This window comes from Lissotriton vulgaris, chromosome 3_2 (assembly GCF_964263255.1).
Source record: "Lissotriton vulgaris chromosome 3_2, aLisVul1.2, whole genome shotgun sequence".
NCBI classification, from domain to species: domain Eukaryota; kingdom Metazoa; phylum Chordata; class Amphibia; order Caudata; family Salamandridae; genus Lissotriton; species Lissotriton vulgaris.
In genome coordinates this window covers 225,098,276-225,125,055 of record NC_141690.1, presented here as the reverse complement: position 1 = coordinate 225,125,055, position 26,780 = coordinate 225,098,276, and the positions used below count along the sequence as shown (strand labels likewise).

Genomic DNA, 26,780 nt, shown 5'->3' with positions numbered 1-26,780 from the left:
ATAATTTCACTGATTTAAATGAGGAAGCCACGACCTTGATCCTACAGAATATTAAATCTGGTTCTCTGCAAGACCCGGTTCCGCCACACATCCTACTGCAGGGAGTTTAAAGCTACAATGAATAAAACAGCTGAACTTCTCTCACTTTCTCTCACAGAAGGAGTAATTCCCGAAACATGCCATAGTTCAACCACTGCTGAAGAAACCTCCCCTAGATCCATTAGATACGGGGAATTATCGACCCATCTCACTTCTACCTCTCTTAGGCAAAATAGCAGAAGAGAATATCGATCAGACCTTGTCCCGATTTATGGAAGAAAATTAGGTATTGCACCACACCCAAATGGCATTCATCAGGACAGTGATAGCAAAGAAAGAAAGGGATCCACTCTTACCACACTACGGTGAGAGGATTCCACTCAGTGGGGTGATGAGGATCACACTCCACTGTGAAATGTCTAAATTCTAAAAGCTTGAAAGAAATAAACATATTTACAAACTGTCAAATAGCTTTGGACACATACAGCAAAAACCAGAATCAGCCACAGTCCCCATGGTTCTATCGTGAGTGGCTATGAGTGCAACAGTAATGTGACAACAATCTGTGCACCAATCACGGAGAATATATCTCCACAATGCTTACCCAAAAATGAGGTCAAAATGGCCCCATAGGAGGGATAACACTGGAGGCCTTTCTTTCTTTGCTCTCATGGTCCTCATGAATGCAGCGGACCCAACTGGGCCTTTAGGCAGAAACATGTTGATCTCATTTACGGCGGTGGGGGGACAATAATATCCCCATCACACTGATCACCTGATTTTAAATCACCATACAGATGCCAGCACTATTAAATTTAAGCTGACACCTCTAATGACCTTTTAACTCACTATTTTTCCCGTGGGCCCCCACTTAGTTTAGAAGTGCATCCCTGTCGTCAGGTGTATGCCCGCTCTCTATCAAACCAAGTTTTTAGAGGGATAACTGGTCTATGATGAAGCGAGACACCAGGTGGTTTGTGAGACCAGTCCTTCACTTTTTGTGAGATGATTGCACTCACAAACTAAAACTGCAATAGCACTAGTGACACCACACTGGGAGCGGCTACATTGTGGTACACCCTAGTTATCCATACCAGTGGTCAGTATACTTTGTGGCTCCGTGTTTCTGGTGTGGAAAGTCACGAAGAGTAACTGACGTTAGTGTGCCTGGGAGCACCTATATAGGGACTGCGAACCATCGTTTCCGGCACTGACTAAGTTAACTGAGCCGAATAATGGCAACTACAGGCGCACAGGGGTGCTGCTCACAACACATTTTCAGAGCTAGTCTGAGGCCTGGGAATAATTCTAAGGTAAGGAATAAGTAACGTGCTCTTATACACATTTGTCTTTTGGTGTTGGAGTCCAAAAGACATTCTACTGCCTTTTCTGCCATCTCTGGTTATCATCCAAGGAGGATGTGGATTTGTGTTTATCTTGCAGCTTAATTAGTCATTGGGGAAGAATATGCTTTAGTAGTAGTTTCATGCAGTTGGTTTTCTTCCAGCCCTACATTTTCTATTTCTCTCTGCTTGCATTCATTCTACCCCCTGAAAAACCATGCCCCCCTCTTCCCTCTGCCTGATCTGATGGTTACCTAGAAGCACACTCATCAAAATTAACAGTGTTTTGAAAATCAATGGATTGCAAAATTACATAGAGTTGGAACAAAAAGATGAGCGAGAGAAGAATGTAAAAGGCACAAATGTGGAGTGATGTGCTTTTAGGCCTTGTGTTGAAGTGGTCTTGTCCATATGGTTCATGTGTTTATTTTGTTGTGTTTCAGATTGAAGACCTTGCTTCATTTGAAGTGGCAGCGGGCCTTGTGTGACCCCGGAGAGGCAGTGGGGCTTCTTGCTGCCCAGAGTATCGGGGAGCCGTCCACACAGATGACACTGAACACCTTCCACTTCGCAGGTCGTGGTGAAATGAATGTTACGCTGGGCATTCCTAGGTTAGAAGATTGATTTCCCATTCTTATCTTTTCAGCACAACCTCTCTTGATTTTTGTCACAAACAACAAATGTCATCTACCTCAATAGAGGAGAGATTTTATAGGTTGAATGACACCATTGGGGCACAAACTCTGCATGCAGTTGAAAAAACAACAAACAGCCACCTCTTGTTTGTGAACATAAAGGCATGTAGAATCACTAAATAATGAAATTCAGTGTTTGTAAGTTGTATCGTCTTTTTTACAATTAATATTTTTGTTTTACCCTATTGGGGGTTGTGGGGTGAGGGGGTGGTTGGCCTACCTTCTCTGGCCTCCCATTTTGCACTGTGCTAATCCATTCTCTTTTTTTCCTCTTTCTTTTATTGCTACTTGTTTGCTTTATTCTGGCTTGTCTGTGTCTGTTTTTTTTTAATTAAAATGAAAACTGAAAATGTGTTAAATATCGAAGTGTTGTTCTAGCCCAGCCAGAAATGTGCCTTGCCCAACTCTTGAACGACCCTGCATCAGAAAGCAGTAACTCTCTAGTCTGGATCTAAAGGGAGCATTGCACGCTTCGGCCATTCTCCCCATAATCTCCAGAGGGAACCACACATTTACCCCATTTAGGCTAAGCTAACGGTACTGAGAAAGAGGAATGGGATAAAGGACAAAACAAAGACACTGTATAGCCTTACTTTGGTTTATCACTCCTCTGGGCATTAACGCCCGTGAGTTACAGTGGATATCTGAAGACAAGATGAACATTTATATTTGATCATCTATCCCGATCTATAGACCTGATACACCTTGGGAATGAATCTCTCTAGTTTTTAGAATTTGTGTGTAGAAGTGAAATTTTGGTAGTCTTGAAAAGTAGAAGATAAATAATATTGTGTAATCAACGTGGTACTCATCCTTGAGCATAACCTCCTCTCTCACCATAGGGGCATGTACCATCTAATTGTGAGTACATGCTCTTTGCTGTCGATGCTATATATGCAAGATAGACTTTGTCAACCTGTAATGCAACACAAATTAAACATTATTATATTACTCAAATTGAATATAAATTAGTTTCTTCCCTAAACATCACAGGCACTTTAAAAACATTATACGCATTGTGAATATTGTAAGAGTTTTCTTAAAGAAAGAAGAAATACCTTCAGTTGCTTCATATAACGGAATCCAGGAATGTTCAACAAACATTATAGTTATCTGCTCCCTCAAGGAAGTTCAGACTCAATACTTTACACTGCAGCGCGGATTTCCTTTTGCCCATCCACATTCATATTGTTTGAGGCCACAGATAAAATCTTTGGCTGCTTGTTTACTTAATCGCAGTATAGATACTTGAAAGAGAATTTGTATAAAACCTTTACAGCAACATTCTGGGCAAAATGTAAATATTTTAGCAGCCCGATTCCTAAGGTAAAGGGACCCACAATTATATATCTATACATTGGTGCATATTTAGGACTTGCATCAGTCATAAGAGTTTACAAAGTAGGCCAAGAACCCATACTCTTAGCAGACTTACTAATTCTGTTTTCGCATAAGCAGATATGCATGCATTGCTCAAGCAAAATTCTCTTTCCCTACACCCCCTTTTATCCTCTCCATTAAAAAAAGTTGTATTCCTCTCATTGTCAGGAGTACAATTCAAACCTTTTCCCATGTGGCAGGAGATTGAAGATGTTTTGGTGAATACCCTTAAATATGTGGATGTGCACAGACTCGCAATGGTATTCCAATTTCAGAACTACCACTTCACCTCTACTTTCAGCCCCCGTATGTAGATTCCGAGAAAAGGGGCAAATGATATCCTTACTAGAATCTAAACCCTCATAACATATGAGTTCTAGCATACTCTGAGAGGCTATTACATGGGTTCTAATATAAAAAGAATGCTGCCATAGTTTGTCATCTCAATAAATGACTCCAAAAATTATAAGTGTATTTTTTTACAGGATAGGTTGATTTCTGAAGCATCCCATCCCTTTGAGGTTAGATATTTGATTAAATTCCAGAGCCCTGTTTAAATGATCAAAGTTTTCTTCTCTAAAAATGACATTATATTCTTACTCTACTTAGTTGTGTCCAGATTTCGTTTTCCCACACATGCTTCACGGAGAAGGTAAACATCCCTAAGATAGTACCAAGAACTGAAATGCAGGCCCTGGGTGAAAAGTAGCTCCATTGCCTAGCAAGAGCCAAAATGTCTTTGACGTGGGCCCTGCCATTTCCAAATAACTTGAGACTCTGTTAGAGTCAAAGGAAATGTTCTTGTTCGGATACCAATATAAAGTACACCCTCCAAAGATGCAAAGCCTTTATCTCTGACATTTTGTGACAACCTCCAGACTTGTCTTCCTTCGAATCCTGTTACCGTAGGCAAGCTAGGACGATGATGCTAATGCGCTCACAGAGTGCTACAAAGTGAGTCACTGATCATTACATCAGAGTGGTTCAGGCCGCCATTAACAGTGTGGATGAGCATTTTGTGAAATTGATCTGCAAAAGTGACGGGGAAATATGGGAGAAGGGTATCTGTTTGAAGATAGTGATAGCATCCCCAGTGTGGTTACAGCTCAGAGCACCATGGGTTTGCTGAAGGGAACTCTGTATAGTTAGCTAGTAGCAAATGCTGCGAGATCACATCAGATCTAAAATCCCATAAAATCACATCAGAAGTGGTGATTTTAGATCATGTGCCTATATAACATGTTTTCATAATTCATACCTTCACCCATTAATTTCTTTGAGCTAAATCACATAGTTATTGTTAACCAACTCACTATTATTAATTCATTGATTTGGGTTGGATAAGCTGAGTGGGGTCATAAAAGCATTCCTGCTATGTATTAGTCCACTGGGCTATCAGACCCACCGTTTATGAAGGTAGAGAGACACATGGGCTTACTGATTACCAAATTGTGTGTTTTAAACCAAACTCAGTGGGCGATTCACTTCTCTCGAAGGCATAGCCAGTTTTTATGTTATGTTCATTTTATTTGTTTGCCACATGTTTAAAGAATAGCTTCCTGTCACTGTACATAAATACTTTATGCCAAGCTAAATACTATAGGAGGATGGGGGGAAGCAATGATATTAAGCTAACAAACCTATAATAATTCAGAATTGCATATTAAAAAGCCATGTCTTGATATGCAGACTTTTTTCTGGTCTAATTGAAGGAAAGAGCATGATCCACAGCTTGGCTGTCGTGACCGAGAAGGCTATATCTCCATATGTGACTATTTAGGATCTCTGAATAGATTGATGATTAAGTTTTGTAGACCTGAGGGAGAGAATGGGGAGGGTGAATTTGTTGGAAAGCCAGTTTGAATAATTTCCACTTACCGCTTTGTGGACAATGGCCGAAGCCTTGGGCTTGAATGGGAAGGCAGTGGAAGTCCTCAAAACAGGGGTGATGGGTAATTGAAGTGGGGTCCATCAATATGAACACGTGCATTTACAACATGAGTGTGGAGAGGTTTGTGAGTGTAAATAAGGATTTTCTTGAGAGTGTACAATTGAAGAAACATGAGGCAGCAACTATAGAAATCTAGGGGGCAAGAGTAAGCCCTCGATCTGTCTGGACACCAAGATTTCAAACTGTATAGGAGGCGACCCCATGGGAAAGGGGACAGCTGGCGAGACCTCAAATATTAGAGGTCGGGTGAAGTGGAAAGGGTCTTCATTTTAGCAGGATATAATTTGACAAACGTTAGTGCTGTTACTCATCTGTCAATAGAAAGAGATTTTAACTCTTATTAATAGCTTGGCAGTTGGAGGCTAATCGGCAAACATGGAATATTTCCCTTACCTGGTGGAGCATAGTTGCAAAAGTGTTGTATTTAAAGATTGAACAAGGGGGGCGTGGCCAAGATGGAGGAGTAGGAGGACGTGCGCTCCGGAGCTCCTGATCCCCACCGAGGCCCCAAGCCCTATTTCCAGCTACTTTCTCCCCCCCGGAGCCACAAAGTACAGCTGCAAGTGCGGGGGAATCGGCATTCTCCCGAACGCACCGGAAAAACACAGCGGCGCATATTCTGGCGGAGGTCGGAGCGCCTGGCGCCGGATCAGCACTGACGGGAGCCGGGGCCTCTTGCCCATGCCGAGGTGGTGCACAGCGGAGCTGCGGTCGCCGCGAGGGACCGCCCAGCCAGGGGACGCTGAGTAAACCATTGCGGGGGGTCCGGGAACCGGCCACGGACACTCGGCGCCGGTGGCGCCTGCGAAACACCTACCCCGCCCCCCGAGGAACAAGATGGCGGTGAGCTGGTGCGGAGTTCTCTCCCTGCCCGGCGGAGACTGTCTCCCCGATTGAACGGAGTGCACGATTGGGCGGCGGACCCCCGGAGGCAAGTCAGGACTTTGTGCGGAGGGGAGAGGGGAAGCCTGAAGCGGAGGGCCCGGCTGCCGGAGTGTGGAGTCCGCTGCACTCTGGGACGCGGGGAGGGCCGGACTCGGACCTACGCAAGCGGCTGGCTTTGGGGCCTACTGCGGGCCTAGTTGACGATCGGCGGCGGCCGATCGGGAGGCTGCGGACCACCGGCAATCCCATTGGCGGTCCGGTAGGCACAAGGGGTCTCTCTGCACTGTCCAGGGGTGGATCCCGCTGCTCCCGGCACTGATCGCACCCAGCGCAGCCCCATCGGCGGGGCATCAAAGCACCAGGCCGCAGGCGAGTCGGGCCTGGGCTGAGGCCGGGGAGGAAGACGCCTACCTGCACCCCGGGCCTCGGAGGCACAGCACGACGGTGGGCCCCCAGCCCAACGGTCGGGACTACGGCACACGGAGCTGATCCCCTGGGTCCCCAGGGGACCCTGCAGTGAGTCAGGCAGCTGGGGGTCGCCGGAGGGGAGAGTCGCGGCTGAGGCCCCTGGGCGCTACGGGGGACCGGAAGCTGGGAGGCTGAGACGCAGAGCTATTGGTCGCCATTGACCCCGGCCAACTTGGCACTGGGACGGTCGGTCCCTTACTTCGGGGGAGCCTCTGGCGGCGTATTGGATCGGACTGTGAGGCGGCGCAGGGGCCGGACATTACCGCGACCTCCACACGGTCCCTGAGGGCCTGCTGCGGCCTAGCTAAGAGGGAGACCCCGCAGGAGCGCTGGTGACGCCGAACCTGAGGCCGAAGAGCGGCGCCGGGCTGATTGGTGTTGTGGACCCCGGAGGGGCGGCCAGTGGAGCGGCTCGGCCCCACAGATCGTGCCAGAGACCACTAGCTCGGTTCCTAAACCGCAACGGGGGTTGGTCTATTGACTTTCCGAGAGGCGCACCGTGGTGGCAAGCATGTCGAGCAACAGGGGAACCCGGAAGGGGGACCGCACGCTACCTGAGATGCTGAACCGGAGCAATGCGAGACAGGACCGGGGACAGCCATCCCCTCCCCACCCGAGTGGTTCTCAGGGAGCGAGCGGAGGAGAACCACCGGTTACGAGATCCTTCCTGGAGTCCCTTTTCAGCACATTGAGGGAAGACTTTCAGACGCTCAAGCAGGAGGTCGCAAGTGAGGTCCGCGAGATACGGAGGGAGGTGGACGGTCTGGGTGACAGAGTGTCCACAGTGGAAGAAGCGGGACATGCTAGGGACGATGAAATCACACAGTTGCAGCAGGAGGTCATCCGACTCCGAGAACAACACATTGACCTGCAATCGCACTCGGAGGACCTGGAAAATCGTTCCAGGAGGAACAACATCCGTGTCCGGGGAGTTCCGTCCCGAGAGGAAGGGGAGGATGTAGCTGCATACCTTGGGGAACTGTTCCGAGAGGTACTGGGGGAACCGGCTGACTTTCCTATCCGGATAGACAGGGCGCACAGAGTAGGCCTGCAGCGCCGGACTTCAGCGCCCCCCCCCGATATCTTGGCCTTCTTGCCTGACTACCCCCTGAAGGAGCGGATACTACGGGAGGCTCGGAGAAGACCCGCCCTGGAGTTCCGGGGCCACCGAGTGGCTCTGTACCAAGATCTGGCTGCAACAACCCTGCAGAAGCGCAAAGCTTTTAAAATTGCGACTGACTTTCTCAGGGAGCATGGAACTCAGTATTCATGGGGTCATCCTTTCCGGCTCATTTTTAGGTGGAATGGCACTTTGCACCAGTTGCGCTCCCTTCAGGACACGTGTGGGGTTCTGGGGATCACCGCCACTGAGGACGGTACGCACACACCCCGCCGGAGCCGTGTCACCAGGGACGGATGGCAGACGATCCCCGGCCGACAATCATCTACTTCTTCGACACGACCGGGCTCTCCTGCGGCCCTAGTGGAGTCTGGCGCCGCCACGCAGGAAAGGGCGGATGATCCTGCGACGATGGTAGTGGCGCTGACAGCTTAAAGTGAACTCCGGGGGGAGATCGACATCGCTATCATGGAGCTACAGGTTTGGGGGTCTGGGGGGGAGGGGGGAACGGAGAGATGCGTGGTGGCTGGACGTCCACTTGTTTGACTTTCCGCAGGCTTGTCCGATAAGGACCGGACTGGGACACTGGGTTTGCAAGGTTCTCGGGGGGGTGAGAAGGGATGGGATTAGGGTTGTTGAACCAGTCCCGGTTGAGGGAGGGGACTGGGGGAGGGGGGGTTGTTGGGGTAGACTGGGGACGGTTGGGGGGGTTGGGAGTTGGAAGTGGGGAGGGAGGGTCGTCCAGTGCACATGGGGGTTTTTTAGTCGTCCTAGCAATGCCTATGTTTCTTGGTTTGCTTCCACTTTGCTATGGTGTTTGTGGCCTGGCCTGTCCACCTGATTTGAATGTGGGCTTGCATGGGATGGAGAGATCTGTGAGGAATTCCTGGCGGGTGGTGAGTCCCTGGATGGTCTGTTTGATCTATGGTAGATACCTCATCTGCGGCTCTTTGTGTCCCTGCTCCTTACTTGTTGCTTGGCTCCACACCATGCCAGATAGTGCCTCTGTTTTGCCGCCTCTGCCGGGTGGGGGCCCTGTAGCTTTTTGCTGTGCTGTTGTTCATGCCTCCTGCCACGTTTAAGGTTGTAACCCTGAATGTGCGGGGTTTGAATAATCCCGTTAAGAGGAGGGCTGTCCTTTCGCTCTTAGAGAACACTCAGGCTGATATTTGTCTCCTACAAGAGACGCACCTATTATCACAAGACACACACAGACTTCGATCGCGAAAATTCCCTTCGCAATTCTTTTCCTCTTGCACTACAAAAACGGCTGGGGTGGCGATTCTGGTGGCGCGACACTTCAAGGGGGAGATTCTCCACAAATTCACTGAACAAAAAGGTAGATTATTGGCTTATCGGTTTAGGATAGGGGGTCTTCTATTTACGATCGGGTCCCTGTACAGCCCCAATGAACGGCAGGACCGCTTTCTACAGGCGGCAATCGAGGAGGTCACCTCTACCCAGGATCGACACATCATACTCGGGGGGGACTTTAATATTGTCTTTGACTCCGCAATGGATAGGTCGGCGCAACGCTCCCCTCAAGTCGGAGAGCTATCCGCGGACCGTAAGGCCCAGCTAAAGGAGGTGGACCTCCTGGATCTGTGGCGACATCTACACCCGACTGATAGGGAATATTCGTATTATTCCCATGCCCATAAGACATACGCGCGGCTGGACCACCTCTTAGTTACCGCCCCGGTGAAAACGCTAGCCTCGAGTTCGGAGATAGGAGTGATCTCCCTCTCTGACCATGCCCCGGTTGAGGTCCTGCTGAGTGTGCCTCCGACGGCTCCCCACCCTCGGACGTGGCGCCTCCGAGACACACTGCTGCACAGAAAGGAAGTGGTTGCTCGCATTGAGAAGGTGATTCAGGAGTTTCAATCCCATAACGACAACACAGACACTACCCGGGCCACGCAATGGGCAGCCATGAAGGCTGTTATCAGAGGGGAATTTATTGCGATCTCCTCGGCGGATAATAAATTGCGGCGGGCCAAGAGAGAAGAACTGACGGATCGGGTTAGGGAGCTTGAGCAGATCCATCGCAGAACGGGGGCTCCCCGAATTTGGCGGCAGCTCAGGGAGGCCAGGAAGCTTCTTGCGGCCCTGGACCTTGACCGGGCGGAATATGCGGCGTTGCGGTTGCGTCACACCTTTTACACCGGTGGGGATCGCTGTGGCCGGTTGCTGGCAAATAGGCTACGAGTAGCGAGGCAGTCCCAGCTTGTTAAGGAGGTCTCGGACTCAACGGGGTTCCTGGAAACAGAAGACGCTCGAATAGCAGCAGTCTTCCGCGGTTTTTACGGGGAGCTATATACGGGGGACCCCCCAGATGAAGTGGCCATGGACGCTTATCTGGACTCTGTCACGTTGCCCTCTTTAGAGCCGTTCCAAGCGGAACACTTAGACAGAGACATTCGGATTGAGGAGGTGGTCTCCGCTATTGCCAGACTTAAGCATGGCAAAGCACCGGGTCCGGATGGATACATAGCGCTTTACTATAAGACGTTCTGCACGACGTTAGCCCCCATCCTGACACGCCTCTTCAATTCATTCGCGGAACCTGGAGCCATTCCACCCGATCTACTTCGGGCCACGATCTCGGTTATCCCCAAGCCGGGCAAGGACCCGAAACAATGCGGGTCGTATAGGCCGATCTCCCTCCTGAATATTGACCTGAAGCTGTATACGGGGATCTTGGCCGCTAGACTAGCTCTCCATTTGCCGGGGCTGATCGATCCGGACCAGGCAGGTTTTGTCCCCGGGAGACAGACAGTGGACAATACAAAACGGATAGTTCACCTATTGGAGAAGGCCTCCCGGATCCCGGGAGAACGGATGATGTTGGCGGTAGATGCAGAAAAAGCATTTGACCGGGTCCATTGGCCTTACTTGGAGCGGGTGCTTATGAAGGCTGGTATAGGGGAGAAGTTCCGCTCCATGGTCCTTAATTGTTACAGTCGCCCGTCGGCGGTGGTCCGTGTCAACGGGCTCGCTTCTGACTCCTTTGCTATCGAACGCGGCACCAGGCAGGGCTGCCCGCTCTCGCCTCTGCTTTTCGCGCTCTATATGGAGCCGTTAGCCCAGCGGATGCGCGATAACCCAATGGTGACTGGCATCCAAATGGGAGGCTTCACTCATGCCATCAGCCTCTATGCTGATGATGTTATTCTGTCCATTGATAGGCCCCGCATAGCTCTACCGGCATGCATGGAAGAACTGGCCTCTTTTGGCGCGGTATCAGGGTTCAAGATGAACATGGGGAAGTCGGTGGCGTTGGATATCTCTCTTGAGCCGGACACCAGAGCCTGTCTGCAACAGCGATTCCCCATGCTCTGGTCCTCAGGGGCGGTCCCATATCTGGGGATCCAGATTGCCCCTACCCTACCAGCTATGGTATCAGCGAACTACCGAGCCCTGGGTGCCAAGATTAAGGAGGAACTGGGTCGGTGGAACAGAGGCATCCTTTCCTGGCTCGGCAGGATAGCCGCTGTTAAAATGACGATCTTACCTCAGGTGCTGTACCTTTTTCGGGCCCTCCCACTCCAACCGCCGATGGGTTGGATCTCGCAACTACAGGCCGATGTCTCTCGGTTTGTCTGGCAGGGTAAGAAGCCTAGAATGCGTAGGGCTCTCTCGCTGCTACCTCCGGAGGCTGGTGGGCTGGGTATCCCGGACTTCCGCAAATACCATCAGGCGGCTCAGTTGCGCTATCTTGTGGAGTGGAGTAAGTGGGAATCGGATAAGCATTGGCTCTTTCAGGACCAGGCGGTGGCGGGGAGACCCCTGCAGGAGGTCCCGTTCCTGCGTCGTCAGCATCGGCCCAAAAATCTGTATGCCTCCTTTGTCACGAGGGTGCCCCTGCGAGCGTGGGATGCTACTAGCAGTTTGTGTGGCCTCACTACGTTTCCATCACCGCTTACTCCACTGGTGGACAATCCGGACTTTACTCCGGGGATGGAGAGGGGGGCGTTCACGAGGTGGCGTCAGGCTGGGTGTAGAGCCTTATGTCACCTTTATGACCCGGAGGGAGTGGTCCCTTTTCACCACCTTCGTCAGGAGTTCTCCCTCCCAGAGACGGAACGGCTTCATTACATGCAGGCTCGCCACTGGGCACTCCAGCCACAGGTGAGAGAGACGGCCGATCGGCCTTTTCTCCCCTATGAACGTTGGCTTATGACACGGACCTCTGACTCCAAACTGATTACCGACTTGTACAAACTACTACAGCCACCGGCGACACATCTTTATCACCCTGGGAGGGAGCGTTGGGAAAGGGAGTTAGGGAGGACACTGAGCCCTAGAGAATGGGAACACATATCCTACAGAGCGCGGCACTCAGCTTACCACATGGGGCTCACAGACACACTGACTAAAGTCTCTACCTACTGGTATTATACACCTGAGCGAGTACATGAGTTTGATCGTAAAAAAGATAACACATGCTGGCGGGGATGTGGGCACCGAGGCACTTTAACGCACATACTCTGGGACTGCCCGCTCTTGGGGCCTTACTGGAAGGAGGTGTTAGACGAAATAGATTCTCACTTTGAAATTGAATTGCCTCGCTTCCCGGCCTATACCTTGTTAGGGCTTCCCAATGATCTAATGTACCCCCTCCGTTCTCGCAGGGGCAGGCAGATAGCGATAGCACTGGGCTCCGCTGTTCAGAATATCTTGATTCACTGGCACACTGCTGTGATACCGTCTATCACTGGCTGGCTTCACAGGTTGTGGCATGTGCTAGGTATGGAGAAAATGTCCCTCACAGTGGCGGGTGACGTGGAACAGTTTGGGGAGCTCTGGCAACCGTTTCACTCCCTGTTGCTTACTGAATTTAGGGAACTTACCTGCCCCAAGTACCTCCGCCTTTTGCGGCTCCCGGCCCCGGTGGGGTCTGCCCCGTGATCTCTCTCTGGACCTCTCCTTCTTGATCTTGTGACCTGGATGTGTGACGCGGTAAAGGATTGTGCACTGGACGGGGGGTGGGTGTGGGGGTGGAAGTTGGGGGTTCGGTTGTTGGGAGGGGTTGTTGGGCGGGGGGGTTTCATGGAAAATGTCATGACATGCTGGGACGACAGGTGCCTTCGGTTATTGAATGGGCGTGACTTGTGGAATATCGACTGTTGACAGCGCTTTTCGATGCTAGCTTCTCCGCCCTGCTGTATATCACTGAGATGTCTGTTTGTCCTTCTGTGTTGTGCTGAATAAAATACTTTAAACTTAAAGATTGAACAAAAATGCTGGCAAGATAGAACCTTGGTAGTTTCCTTAGTTCAGTTTGCGAATTGCCGAAGTGAATGGAAGCATTGCCATGACCTGACCCGAAGGAATAGATCTATTTAATGACTGTCCCTGGGAAAACGAGATTGTGTAATGTGTGCAGAGGGATACTGGGGGCGATGGTGTTGAATGACACTGACAGGTCCCACAGGAATAAGGCTCCTACACTACCACCAACTGCTAACCTTTTCAGGTTGTCAAAGGCAGCTAAAGTAAAGTAAAATCTCAGTACTGAAACTGTGTTGAAAAGCTGCTTAGCACTTGTGCAAAAGACCTTTCACTTCCACATATTGTTGAAGTTGATTAAAGGCAACTTTTTTCCTGGAGTGATCCTAAAAAAGACAGAATTGAAATATGACAAAATTTGCTCAAGTCTTGTAGTTTTGTTTAGAAAAGGTTTCACTTCTGAAAATTCTGTGGTTTGGGCTAAGGAGCAGTTATAAATAGAAAGCAGTTCCTTTATAAAGCACAGTAGATTTTTCATGATGTTACCTGCACATAGGTAACCTTGAAGAATGTCTGGTTGGTATAATATTACTTAACTGTTTGTCAGTGATGGGCGGAAGTTCTTCTAAAGGGTAGCTTTATTTTACAGTGGGTTTGGTTGCTTATAGAGGATGAGAACAATCAGGAAATGTGTTGGTCATTGGAATGGCCCATCCTGATGGATGGCTTAGGGTGCCATTAAGTACTATACTACATAGAAGAGCTCCTTTGACATATTTGGAGCTTGACTCATTTGCTTGTAGAGCTGAGTAATTTTAGATCCCATATTTTCTCTTTTATAAAACAGTAGGTTGAAATGTTATCAGATCTATTTTGATCACCATAATTGCATTTCATTTTCTTTCTACTAGAATTATTTTAACAGACTGAAACCTTTATGATATGATCTTATAAGGGTCAAGTTAGAAGTTAGTCACAACAAAAATCAAACTGGTGAAGGCATTTGGATAGGGCCAACCAGAGAAGACACCTTGGCCCTCAGTATGAGTGGCTCTGGATTTGGGATCACTAATACTGCTTGTGGAAATACCCGGGCCGCATTTTCCAAGTTTCAATATTACTTCCCAATAAAGCGTATTGTGTGTAATAATGCTGCAGTATCGTTCATTTTTCCCGTTCTGCACTCCAAATCTCAGAATCTTGTGGCCTCTCTCCAGCACATATTTCCCAAATTAAAATACTACATGGTGAAACTTGGGTCAAACCACTGTGTGATTTCAAAATGTATACACAACTTATTCTGCCGATTACGTACAAAATATTGTTTACACTATTGACACGCAGTTCTATATTATTAGCTAATTCAGAATAAAGGACTGTAGAAACTTCAGAAAAAAACACTTTGACACAAGGGAGGACTAAAGTACTGACAGTTAATCTGAATAATTACTTGTACCATGAACCCAGGAACTAGGGCCAGATGTACTATCTACTGCTCGCAAAATACTAATCGCAATTGGTGACTGGTAAAGAATTTATGAACTGACTTATATAATAGGTCAGTTCTTAAAATGTCTAATTATAGTGGATTGTAATACTAATGAAGTAGTTTTCAAATTGTATATCATTACGATTGGAGGCCATCACATGGATGGTGGCTTGCTGGGGTCAGCAAACCACTATGTCGGTGTTTGCATTTAATTTAAGAGAGCTTTTCTGTTTTTGTAAATTCAAGGTTTTATGTTTTTTAAACGTTTGTTTGAGTTTGCAATGATCCCTGGACCACTACCTATTGTTCAAAGTTTCTTTTTTATATTCACCAAGGGGAAGGAGTTCTATGGGGATCCTTTCCATTTTGAGAATGCAATACCAGCTCCTTTGAGGTGTCAGTACATTTTGAATATTTTGTGACCAGATTTCAATCACAAAACATTAAGACAATAGGTATCAATTCAGTATTTGGGTGGGATGCCTATATCATGCCACTGCCATATACTGAATCTATATCCATTCAAAATCCCATTTAAGGAGTCGAAATAAGTTTTGTGAAAATGGTTTTTAACAGTTATAAATGCTGAATTGAAGCATTAGCTATCATTAAAATGCTTAATCCACTGGCCCAAGATTCCTTACCGCTATTGCATGTATGCAAAACCTACCTAGCTTGGGAGACAAGAGATAATAGCCAGGTCCTTCTTGAAAGTAGACAAACCTGTATATATGTGAAATATTGTGTGCATATTTTAATTGCATACATAATACATTATATTTTTTTTCCAGATTGAGGGAAATTCTTATGGTAGCTAGTGCGAACATTAAAACGCCTATGATGAGCGTGCCTGTGTGCAACACCAAGAGAGCCCTAAAGAAGGTGAAAAGGTTGAAGAAACAGCTCACCCGAGTTTGTCTGGGAGAGGTAAATTTCAGAGCTTTAATGTTTATTTTGAATTCTCCTGCGCTTCCTACCACAATTTCCCTTTTTCAGGGTTCCTTGTACTATTTAAATATCAAGATATCAGCTTACAGCCCAAGGATGTTCTCTGACCAGAGTCGGCGTTAGTGTTCCCAGACTCTGAGGCTTTGCACCTGTACCTGGTCTTGCATTGATTCTCTCTTCACTGTGGATAGTATCGTCCATTAATTCTGACACAGCTAGATACATTTTTGGTTACACTATCCAATGTATTATCGAAAATTAAACCACTTTCTGCATTTTTTTTTAGGTTTTGGAGAAGATAGAAGTGGAGGACACATTACGTGTAGAAAGCAAGTTCAGCAAATTCAATGTCTGCCGTATAAAATTCCACTTTTTGCCACATGAATTTTATCAACAGGAAAAGTGCCTGAGGCCAAATGATATTTTACGCTACATGGAAACCAAGTGAGTACTGTTTTACATTTGGGAGGTGAGATTGTTTAAAAAAATCTCGTTAAAAAAATGTGTGCATGGTATTTTGTTCCTCCTCTTCGTAGTCCAACCATCTTCCCCCTAACAAAGGAGAACACGCACTGCACTTCTGCGAGCAGAGTTTGAATCATGAATATTCTGGCTATGATCAACCCTTGGCATTGAAGCAACCGCACGTTTGCACAAAGATAACACCAAAAAATGCCAAACCCTACTGTCACTCAGCTAAGCAGAGTTACAAAACACCTGCTGACAGTGAAGGTTGAGAAAACTTACTATGTGCCTTGACTGTGTAGCCACTTTTTTTATACTCTTACAACATCACCGCCTTCAAATAAACAGGTTTGATGCAATGTTTTTTGTCAAAATGCCCCTTAACCTCTAACTGAGCTTCCTCCACTTTACTTCTTACTTGGTCAGCTGACTAGTCCCCTTCTCCTGGCTTCTGCTACCCAACCCACATTGTCCTCAGTCATAGGCATTCTGCCCCTAATAAGTTCAAAAGATCTATGGCCTGTGATGTAGCATCGTGTGATGCGGTACGCCCACATGGTCTTTAGGATTCCAGAATTCCAAGCTAAATTGTTGTTGCAAGCTAGCTCAACAATACCCTTAATCACCCTGTTAAAGCGTTCCACAGCGCTGTTACCAGCGGGTGATAAACCAATGTCGTTTTGTGGACAGTCTTGTTTCTGTTAAGATAGCCTGCAGAGATATCTGATGTGAATTGGGGACCATTGTCACTGACTATGCACTTGGGTAAACCTTCCCTGATAAAAACCTCGCCCAGAAATGTTACTACTCTGCAGGCTTCAGCTTTGGTAACAAATCCAATTTCAGGCCACTCAGAGAAATGATCAGTTAGTACTTTAGCAACATCCTCACTGCTATCCATAACTGGACCCATGATGTCAATCCCAATTCTTCCCCATGGCATGGTGGGGCAAGTGATGCGATGCAGCGGAGGTTTGAACGCGACTTGTGTTTTGTCAGAATTACAGCATTGCAGACAATCTGACTGGTTTCTCTATAGCTATGTTAACACCAGGCCACCAGTACCAGTACTTTACTCTGCACTTTATTTTCCCAATTCCCAAATGTCCCTCATGATAAATTTCTAGTATTCTACTTCTGAGCTTGGACGGAGGAATGACCTTGCCACTTCTCAATAATAGCCTGATTTCCTCAGATAACTCTTGTTTAATCTCCCTAAAGGGACATAACTCCTTGGAAATGAACTTTTTCTCCAGCCAACCACACTTAGCACCTCACATAGCCCAGCATCATTTCTCCACTCTTCCAAGGATATACCATGAAATTCTTTGTGTATGTTGGCCACACAGAATTCTTCCCCGGAACTGCCATTCAATTCATGAAGAAGAACAGGCATACGGCTCAACAAATCTGCTACCACATTCTTAACACAGTAACTTCTTAACTTCGTAATTAAAATCAAACAGCCGTACAGATACTCTAGCAAGTCTGGGAGATGCAGCATAAAGAACCTTATGGGTTAGAACTTTAGTTAATGGCTTGTGGTCACTGCGCAAGATGACTTTGGTTCGAGGCATGTGGGCTGCTGAATTCATATCTGTGCATAGATCGCCCCCTAGTGTTGGGTCCGGATGATTGCACATTGTTGTCCTGGAAGAGTCTTCGAAGTATCACGAGATAGGTGGCTCCTCCCCTGGACTACAGTGCGCATGGGCATCACCTCCATCCCCAGATAGTTTTTTTCCGCCATTGGGTTCGGATGTGTTTCGGTTCCCTCTGTCGGAATCAATAGTTGTTTAACTTTCCTTACTTGAGACCAAAAGGTCTTTAGGACTCGCGTCAGTATTGTCCATCGTTCGGGTTGGTTTATTCATCGGCTCCGAACACTTGCTGCCCTTCCGCGTGCTGTCGGCGCGGACGGGCCTACACGACGCTCCAGACTACTTCAACATGGAACGAACTCCGTTTAAGAGGTGCCCGGTGTGTGCCTCAAAGTATTCACACCTCAACATGCACCCAGTGTGCAACAGATGCTTGTCGCCGGACCACGACGAGGCCAGGTGTATGGCCTGCTCCAAGTTCCGGTCGAAGAAGACTCTCAAGCTTCGTCGGGCCGCAAGACTGCAGGCCCAGTTATCGGCACCCCCACCAACCAACATCTTTGAAGAAGACGTTGAAGACGACACCGTCCTACAAGTTCCGGACTCTAACCCGGCGTCGGAGGATGAAAACTACGACGCAGGAGATGAAGAGTTCGAGGAAGTCGTCGAGGAGGTAGGGGACGACGACGAGGCCATTGCCACCGTGGAGGATAGCTCGGAAGAAGAGCATCCTCATACTGACTCCAGGGCCGAACCCCAGCATAAGGCCCAGGTCGAGGGATCGCCTTCGGGCCTTACCCAAGACCTCAATACTCGTCCCACAGCCCCGCCTCCGGGACCGGCCACGGACATTGGTGATGCGCCACTCCCGGTACAGAAACAGAAAGTGAAGCCATCAGGGTCCGCACCATCTGTATCGAAACCGAAAGTGCAAGTCGCACTGGTGGGATCAAAGGCTCCAGAGGCCTCGGCGCCGAAGAAATCCAAGATGGCCGCCGAGATCAAGAGCCACGCCAAAATGGCCGACCCGAAGACCCCAGTGTCGAAACCGAAGGCAAAAACGCCCGACGCGGCTGCGTCGGCGCCGAAGCTGGTCGACGCTCTGAAGAGCCGCGTCGACGCCAAGAAGGTCGATGACCCTAAGAAGGCCTCCAAGAGGCGTCAGGACGACCCCAAGGCTCTGGCTGCACCGATCCCGGTCGACAAGGCCAAGGGCGGTGCTGTGTCGGCTCCGAAGCCTGCGCCTTTGGTCGCCGAACCGAATCCGGACTCGGAGGACTCGCTCGAGCCAGTCCAGCCCTCCCCGTCCTTTACCAAAAAGGTCGCGGAGTCCCTTCAACGTATTCGGAAGGAAGACGTGGCTCTCGGGCCGAAGAATGTGGCGCCGAAGCCTCCACAGAAACCGGCGAAGGCGCAGACGCCGATCCACTTCACGCTGCCGCCAAAGACGACGCCGAAGGCTTTCGCTCCAAAAGATGGGGCCGGGGTGCCCTTGAAGCTGGTGTCTACGCCTAAACCATCCTTGGTGGTGCCGAAGCCACGGCACCAACCACTAGCGGACGAGGAGCGTCGAGAGGTTGTCATCGATGCCAACACAGTCAAGCTCTCTCTCCTTAAAAGGAAGATCACCCCGGAGCCGGTGTTGGAGCATTTTCATATTCCACTTAAAAAGAAGTTGGACTCTGCGGGCACTTCTGCCCCTACGGAGCCTGCATCTCCACAAGGTCTGGGACTCTCACCCACTCACTCTAACGCTGGGGAGGGTGACGAGGACGAGGAGGAGGAGTACAATTATCCAGCGTACTCGGATCCAGAGGAGGTCAATGAGCCATGGTCTGCTGGAGGCGACCCTGAAGACCCTCAGACAGGACACGAGCCGCAGCTTTTTGCTGCAAAGACTTCACCAACGGAGGACTCTGCAGCCTTCAACGCTTTGATTGAAAGAGCTGCGGCCAACCATGATGTCGACCTCCACGCCGACCCAGTGGATGTCGATTTTCTTTTTGACACTTTCTCAGTGGCTGAAAAGACCGTCAAGACATTGCCAATGCTCAAGGATGTGCTAAAGCATGCGCCAGAGGTTTTCAAGGAGCCCACCCGGGCAAGGGTCATCAATCCTCTCATTGATAAAAAATACAAGGCGGCGCCCACTGACCCAACATACATCAAGGGACAGTTGCCACTAGACTCTTTGGTTGTCTCCAACGCACGTAAAAGAGCCAATTCACAGACCACGGGTGATGCTCCTCCCCCTGACAAAGAATCAAAGGTGTTTGAGGCATCAGGGAGACGTATTGCTGCGCAGGCAGCCCAATATATGGCGCATATCAAACACGCAGGCGCTACTTGCACGCTACGATAGGGCGCACTATGACACCCTAGAAACACTTCTACAGCACTTGCCAGATCAGTATAAGGAGGGTGCGGAGATGCTGATTCAGGAGGGTAAACTCATTACCAATGCCTCCATCAAGTGTGCTCTAGATGTGGCTGATACCGCCTCGCGAGCCATCAATACTAGCGTTCTGCTACGCTGGCATGCATGGCTCAGAATATCAGGCTTTAAACCAGACATTCAGACCACCATCCTCAACCAAACAGTAAATCCAGACCACCTGTTTGGACCTGAAGTAGATGCCACACTTGAAAAGATGAAGAAGGACACTGACACCGCTAAATCTATGGGTGCCCTTCAGTCCCAGCAGTTTCGGGGTGGTTCCTTTCGCCGCTCCAATAACAGAGGCACCTCAAGGGGTCAAGCGTCACAATCCACGCAATTCTATAAAGCTAACACCCAAACCTCATACACCAACAAAGGTAGGGGTGGATACTTTGGCAACAACGTCAAGGGCAGAGGACGTGGAAATAACAGCTCCAGGTCCTCCACCGCCAGCAAACAGTGACGCCTTGTCACTGCCCCCCAACCACACAACACCGGTCGGGGGGGAGACTCCAGCAGTTCCTGCCCGTGTGGAGGTCCATCACCACGGACAGGTGGGTCAAATCTCTTATTCAGTACGGTTATTGTCTGGAACTCACTTCCATCCCACCAAACATACCTCCAAGGAACCGTCCTATGTCCGGCGAGCACTTGCACTTGTTGCAGCAAGAAGTTCAGGTCATGCTGCAAAAAGGGGCAATAGAGCTCGTTCCACTGCAGGAAAGGGGAACAGGGGTTTACTCTCTGTACTTTTTAATCCCAAAAAAGGACGGATCTCTCAGGCCCATCCTGGACCTCAGACCTCTCAACATGTACATTCTGTCAGAGCATTTTCATATGCTTACTCTGCAACAGGTTCTCCCACTGCTTCAGCAAGGGGACTTCCTGGCAACTCTGGACCTCAAGGATGCATATTTTCACATTCCCCTGCATCCTTCACACAGGAAGTATCTGAGGTTCACCATTCAAGACCAGCACTACCAGTTCAAGGTTCTGCCCTTTGGGGTCACCACGGCGCCCAGGGTCTTCACAAAGTGCCTGGCGACGGTGGCGGCCCATCTAAGACGTCAGAACATCCACGTATACCCCTATCTGGACGACTGGCTCATTCAAGCAAAGTCGTACAGACAGTGCGCCGACCACGTGCCCCAAACCATTCACCTTCTGCACGATCTGGGATTCTCACTGAATTACCCAAAGTCCCATCTCCAGCCCGCTCACATACGGCAGTATCTGGGCGCGACCATAAATACTCTGGTGGCTACAGCACAGCCAAATTCAGTGAGGATCAACAGCATTCTATCGCTGATTCAAAAATTCAGACCTCAACACTTGCTTCCAGCACGAGTGTTCATGCAGTTGATCGGCATGATGGCCTCCTGCATCTCCATTGTCCCGCACGCGAGACTACATATGCGCCCGCTTCAGGAGTGCTTAGCACGTCAGTGGACTCAGGCTCATGGGCAATTGAAAGACCTAGTGTTGGTGAGCGGTCGGGCATACAACTCTCTGCATTGGTGGAATCCACAAAACCTTTGCAAGGGCCGACCGTTCCAGGAGCCTGTGCCACAGATTATCCTGACGACGGACGCTTCTCTCCAGGGTTGGGGAGCGCATGTACTCCACTATACGGTGCAGGGACTATGGACACTACAGCAAAAGAAGATGCACATCAATGTGTTAGAATTGATGGCGATCTTCATGGCCTTAAAGGCGTTCAAAGTACATCTGTGCAACAAGGTCGTGTTGATCCGGACGGACAACATGACGGCCATGTACTACATTCAGAAACAGGGAGGGACACACTCTCCACAGCTGTCTCATCTGGCTCAGAGCATGTGGAAGTGGGCCATTCAGAGGAACATCTTTCTCATGTCAGAACACCTCCCAGGCAAGGACAACCAGATGGCGGACCTGCTCAGCAGGCACAGCCACCAGATGCACGAGTGGGAGATACACCCATCAGTACTCCAGCCGTACTTTCAGACATGGGGCCATCCAGAAATAGACCTGTTCGCCACAAGGGTGAACGCAAAATGCCAAAGCTTCGCCGCCAGGTTCCCACACCCGCAATCGCAGGGCAATGCGATATGGATGAACTGGTCAGGCAAATTTGCGTACGCTTTTCCCCCAGCACCCCTGATACCGCTGGTGGCACGCAAGCTCAGGCAGCACTCGATGACCCTCATCCTGGTTGCTCCAACATGGGCTCGCCAACCATGGTACACCACGTTTCTGGAACTGTCCGTGGTACCGCATCAAAGGCTTCGCCTCACACCCAGCCTTCTGACGCAGAGCCATGGCGACATTCAGCACCCAGATCCGCAACAGCTCAACCTGGCGATCTGGCTCCTGAAGTCCTAGAGTTTGGCTACCTCAATCTTCCCCCGGATTGCATGGACATCATTCGGGAGGCAAGAAAGCCCACTACTAGAGCCTGTTATGCGGCCAAATGGAAGCGGTTTGTCATTTATTGTGCAAACCACAACATCAATCCACTAGATGCTTCCATTCAGAACATCATTTGTTACCTGTTTCATCTGTACCAGTGTAATTTGGCATATACTTCCATACGCATTCACCTGTCTGCGATGGCCGCATACCTCCAAAATAGACAGCACCTTTCACTTTTCCAGGTGCCTGCTATCAAAGCTTTTCTGGAAGGACTCAAAAGGGTCATTCCACCACGGACCCCTCCAACTCCAGAATGGAACCTCAATGTGGTTCTTACAAGGCTGATGGGTCCTCCCTTTGAGCCACTACATTCCTGCGAAATTCAATTCTTGACTTGGAAGGTGGCTTTCCTAGTAGCAATTACATCGCTACAGAGGGTGAGTGAGCTGCAGGCCCTCACAATTCAGGAACCTTTCTTCCAGGTCCATACTAACAGGGTAGTGCTCCGCACTAATCCTAAATTTCTACCCAAGGTTGTGTCTCAATTCCACATAAACCAGACAATTGAGTTGCCAGTGTTTTTCCAAAATCCTGAGTCACTGGCAGAGCGGATGCTCCACACCCTTGACGTCAAGAGGGCACTAATGTATTACATTGACAGAACCAAAGATTTTAGAAAGACTAAGCAGCTTTTCGTTGCCTTTGCGTCACACCACAAAGGTAACGCTATTTCCAAGGCTGGTATTGCTAGGTGGATCGTGAAGTGTATTCAGATCTGTTATGCAAAAGCTAAACGTACTCTTACAATTCCACCAAGAGCCCACTCCACCAGAAAGTTGGGGGCCTCTATGGCCTTCCTTGGAAACATTCCCTTAGAGGACATATGTAGAGCAGCCACATGGTCTACCACACATACATTTACAAAACATTACTGTGTAGACGTGCTCTCTAAACAGCAGGCAGCTGTAGGGCAGGCTGTTCTCAAGACACTTTTCCAAACTGCTGCAGCTGGCACGGGCGGCCGCCGCTAATGGAGGGACTGCTATGTATTCTATGCACAGATATGAATTCAGCAGCCCACATGCCTCGAACTGCAAATGCTACTTACCAGTATGCATCTGTTCTTGGCATGTAGGGCTGCTGACATTCATATCGCCCGCCCTCCTCCCCGGCGCCTGTAGCAGCTGCAGTGTTCATGTATATGCTCATAGCATGGTCATCACTCACATAGTTCACTCCATCTCGGCCACAATGGCTAAAAACAATCTGGGGATGGAGGCGATGCCCATGCGCACTGTAGTCCAGGGGAGGAGCCATCTATCTCGTGATACTTCGAAGACTCTTCCAGGACAACAATGTGCAATCATCCGGACCCAACACTAGGCGGCGATCTATGCACAGATATGAATGTCAGCAGCCCTACATGCCAAGAACAGATGCATACTGGTAAGTAGCATTTGCATTACCTCACATGAACTGCTGAAAATGTTACAAACCCCAAACACATGCTAGTGCTTCCCGATCTATAATAGAATACTGTTCTTCAATGGGTGTTAACGAGCGAGAAGCAAAAGCGATGGTACATTCTGCACCGCATGCATCTTTCTGAGTGAGCACAAACCCCAGACCTCTGCCACCTGCATCAGTGGTGATGATATTACATAGAGAAGGTCCGAACCCTTGCAAAGCGGGAGCTGAACACATCTATTTTTAGAACATACAAAACCATATTTGGCACGCTTCCGTCAACACAAATTTGTTCTTCATTTTTAGCAGTTGTCTCATTTCATACGTTTTAGTAGAAAAATTCTCAATGAACTTTGAGTAAAACTTGACAAGGCCTAAAAAGGAATGCAGTTCCTCCCTGTTCTTTGGCTCGGGAGCATTCTGTGGCATCCAACAGCTCCTTCTTAGGCTTGATACCCTCACCTGTGATTACATGTCCCAAATATGTTACTTCAGTATAAGCAAATTTGCACTTACTGTGCTCTGCAGCTAACCCTTTAGATTCAAGTATGCCAAGAACCTGTGCCAGCTTCCCATCGTGCATCTTCCTGGTTTTTCCCATAATTAAGATATCATCCTGGAACACCTTTAAAAGTTTCCTGCATCAGCCTTTGGAACACTGCTGCAGCAAAAGGCGAGACTAAAGGGGATCCTCTTGAAGCAATAGCACCCAAGAGGTGTGATAAATGTGGTGGAATTCTTACTGTCAGAGTGTAGGGGTACTTGGTAGAATGCAGCTTTGAGATATATGGTAGAGAACCATTTAACACCGTTTGTGAGGGCTAACATTTCACTGATGCGTGACAGGGGAAACTGTTCAACAATGAGGATGTTGTTGTTAAGATCGCGCAACTCAATGCACAATCTCAAATTCCCATTGGGTCTCTTGACCACAACTAAGAAAGCCACCCACTCTGAAGACTCCACTCGTTCAATACGTCATCATTGAGCAGCTTCTCCAACTGCTCCTTACCTCCATTCTTAACAGGGAAGGGAATGTTTCTAACTTTGGGAATCTTCGGAATAGCTCCTTTCTTGACACGTATTCTGTGCTCAAAGTCCTTCAAAATGCCAATTACACCAAAAAACACTGTGGGAAATTTCTGTAGCACATCCTTACTAAATTCTTCATCGGTTTGGACAATGAGGACAGGTTTTGCACCATTAAAATGTATTACAATACCCAAACTACCTTGGTCCATCTACTCCAGAGCGGACTGTCCAGATATGGACACGTACAATTTGTCCAAGGATTCTCTACCTTTAAAGGAAAACTTGAGCTTCTTATAGCCGCAACGTCATGATGGAGATATCTGGCAACTCTAACTGTTCACCTAGGAGGGGTACAAACTTTTCCTTCCACACAATATTATTATCGTTGGTGTAAGGCGAACACGAGTACGCCACAATAGAGATATCAATTGACATGTCATACACAGGTTTTTTCATCCTGGTAATTTGCGCATTATCAAACTGCATCACACAATTATCCTCAATATTAAGAACACATATGTTGACATCATCCTCATCGGATGTATTAATTGCCGCTATACGTTCAACCTCTACCAACTTAATAGAACTGGAAGGCCTCTTCTGACAACCCCACAAAATGAACACTTCTGCTTTCTTTACAGTCCCCAATTTTAGCCACAATGCCGTCTTCTTTTTTCCCCCTTGTTTTCAGCGATGACAGCCTTGACACACCTACCAGTAATCTCTACTCTTGTAGCTATGTCAATAACATTTTGTAAAGAACTTTCACCCTTGGCCCATAAATTCTCTTGTATGTTAGTATTGGACCACTGCATTACAATTTGGTCCCTGATGAAGTTGTCATGAAGATCTCCGAAGGGACACATGAGGGCTAGATCTTTTTATGCTGAGACATAGTCATCAATAGACTCCTCTTTGCCTTGCTTTCTGTGGAAAATCGTGTACCGGTCCACACAACACAAACCGTGGGTTTATAGTAACTGTTCAAATCGTCTATATCACTGGTGTACACATCACCCTCCCCATTTGCTCTCGCTTTTTTGTTTATGACATAGTATACTTTAATACTACTAGCGCAAGGCAATGTAAAAGTATTTTGTACTACTTCTCAGCTGTGTACTCCTCTTCATCATCAAAAGTTGAAATATAGTTTGTGAAATATTCTCTCCACGCTTCCCATTTAAGTACAGGCTCACCCCCAGCAGGAAGAAGTGTTTGGGTAGGGGCCAGGCTCCACAAGTACCCTGAAGGCATGGCTGAAAACCACTAACTTGCAAAATAAAACAATATATAATTATGTGGTTCTCAAACGTAATGCGCAGAAGAACCTACTGAAAACCTATGTTACTCCTGGAATATATTTAGCACAAGTAGCAGACTGCACCGTTCAAGAACATTAATATTGGAAAAAGAAAAAAAAACGTTGAGTGCAGTCCATGATAAGTTAATAATATAATAATACAGGCACTTGTAAAGCGCGACAGCTACCTCAAACAGAGGTGTCCCGTCACTAAGCGATCAACAGTATGCGGATGGAAAACCAAGAAGCAAAGCCATGGACCCATTATTCTGCCCTAAAGAGCCAGGTCTTAACCTTTTTCCTAAAAAGAGGCTCTGCCTCGATGCAGCGTAGGTCATCTTGCAAGGAATTCCAAACTTAGCTGCCCCAACCGTGAAGGATCTACCTCCTAGGCGGGCCTTGTTGAAGCAGGGTATGCAGAGCAGCCTTTGTGAGTCAGACCTTAAAGATCTCATCTGCTTATAGCCATTAAGTCTTAGTTTCAAGTAGCTGGGGCAGTTTGCCATGGGTGGCTCAGAATACCAACATCAG

The 26,780-nt window shown here is 48.3% G+C and overlaps 1 protein-coding gene across 1 annotated transcript in view; it reads left to right on the top strand.

Moving 5' to 3' along the window:
- The window catches only part of POLR1A (RNA polymerase I subunit A), a 565,818-nt gene that overhangs the window by 450,587 nt on the left and 88,451 nt on the right, over nucleotides 1-26,780 (top strand). The window contains exons 25-27 of the mRNA XM_086964251.1: nucleotides 1,826-1,993; nucleotides 15,394-15,529; nucleotides 15,837-15,994. Coding sequence (XP_086820377.1) covers nucleotides 1,826-1,993; nucleotides 15,394-15,529; nucleotides 15,837-15,994 — 462 coding nt within the window. The remainder of the gene's footprint in view (nucleotides 1-1,825; nucleotides 1,994-15,393; nucleotides 15,530-15,836; nucleotides 15,995-26,780) is intronic.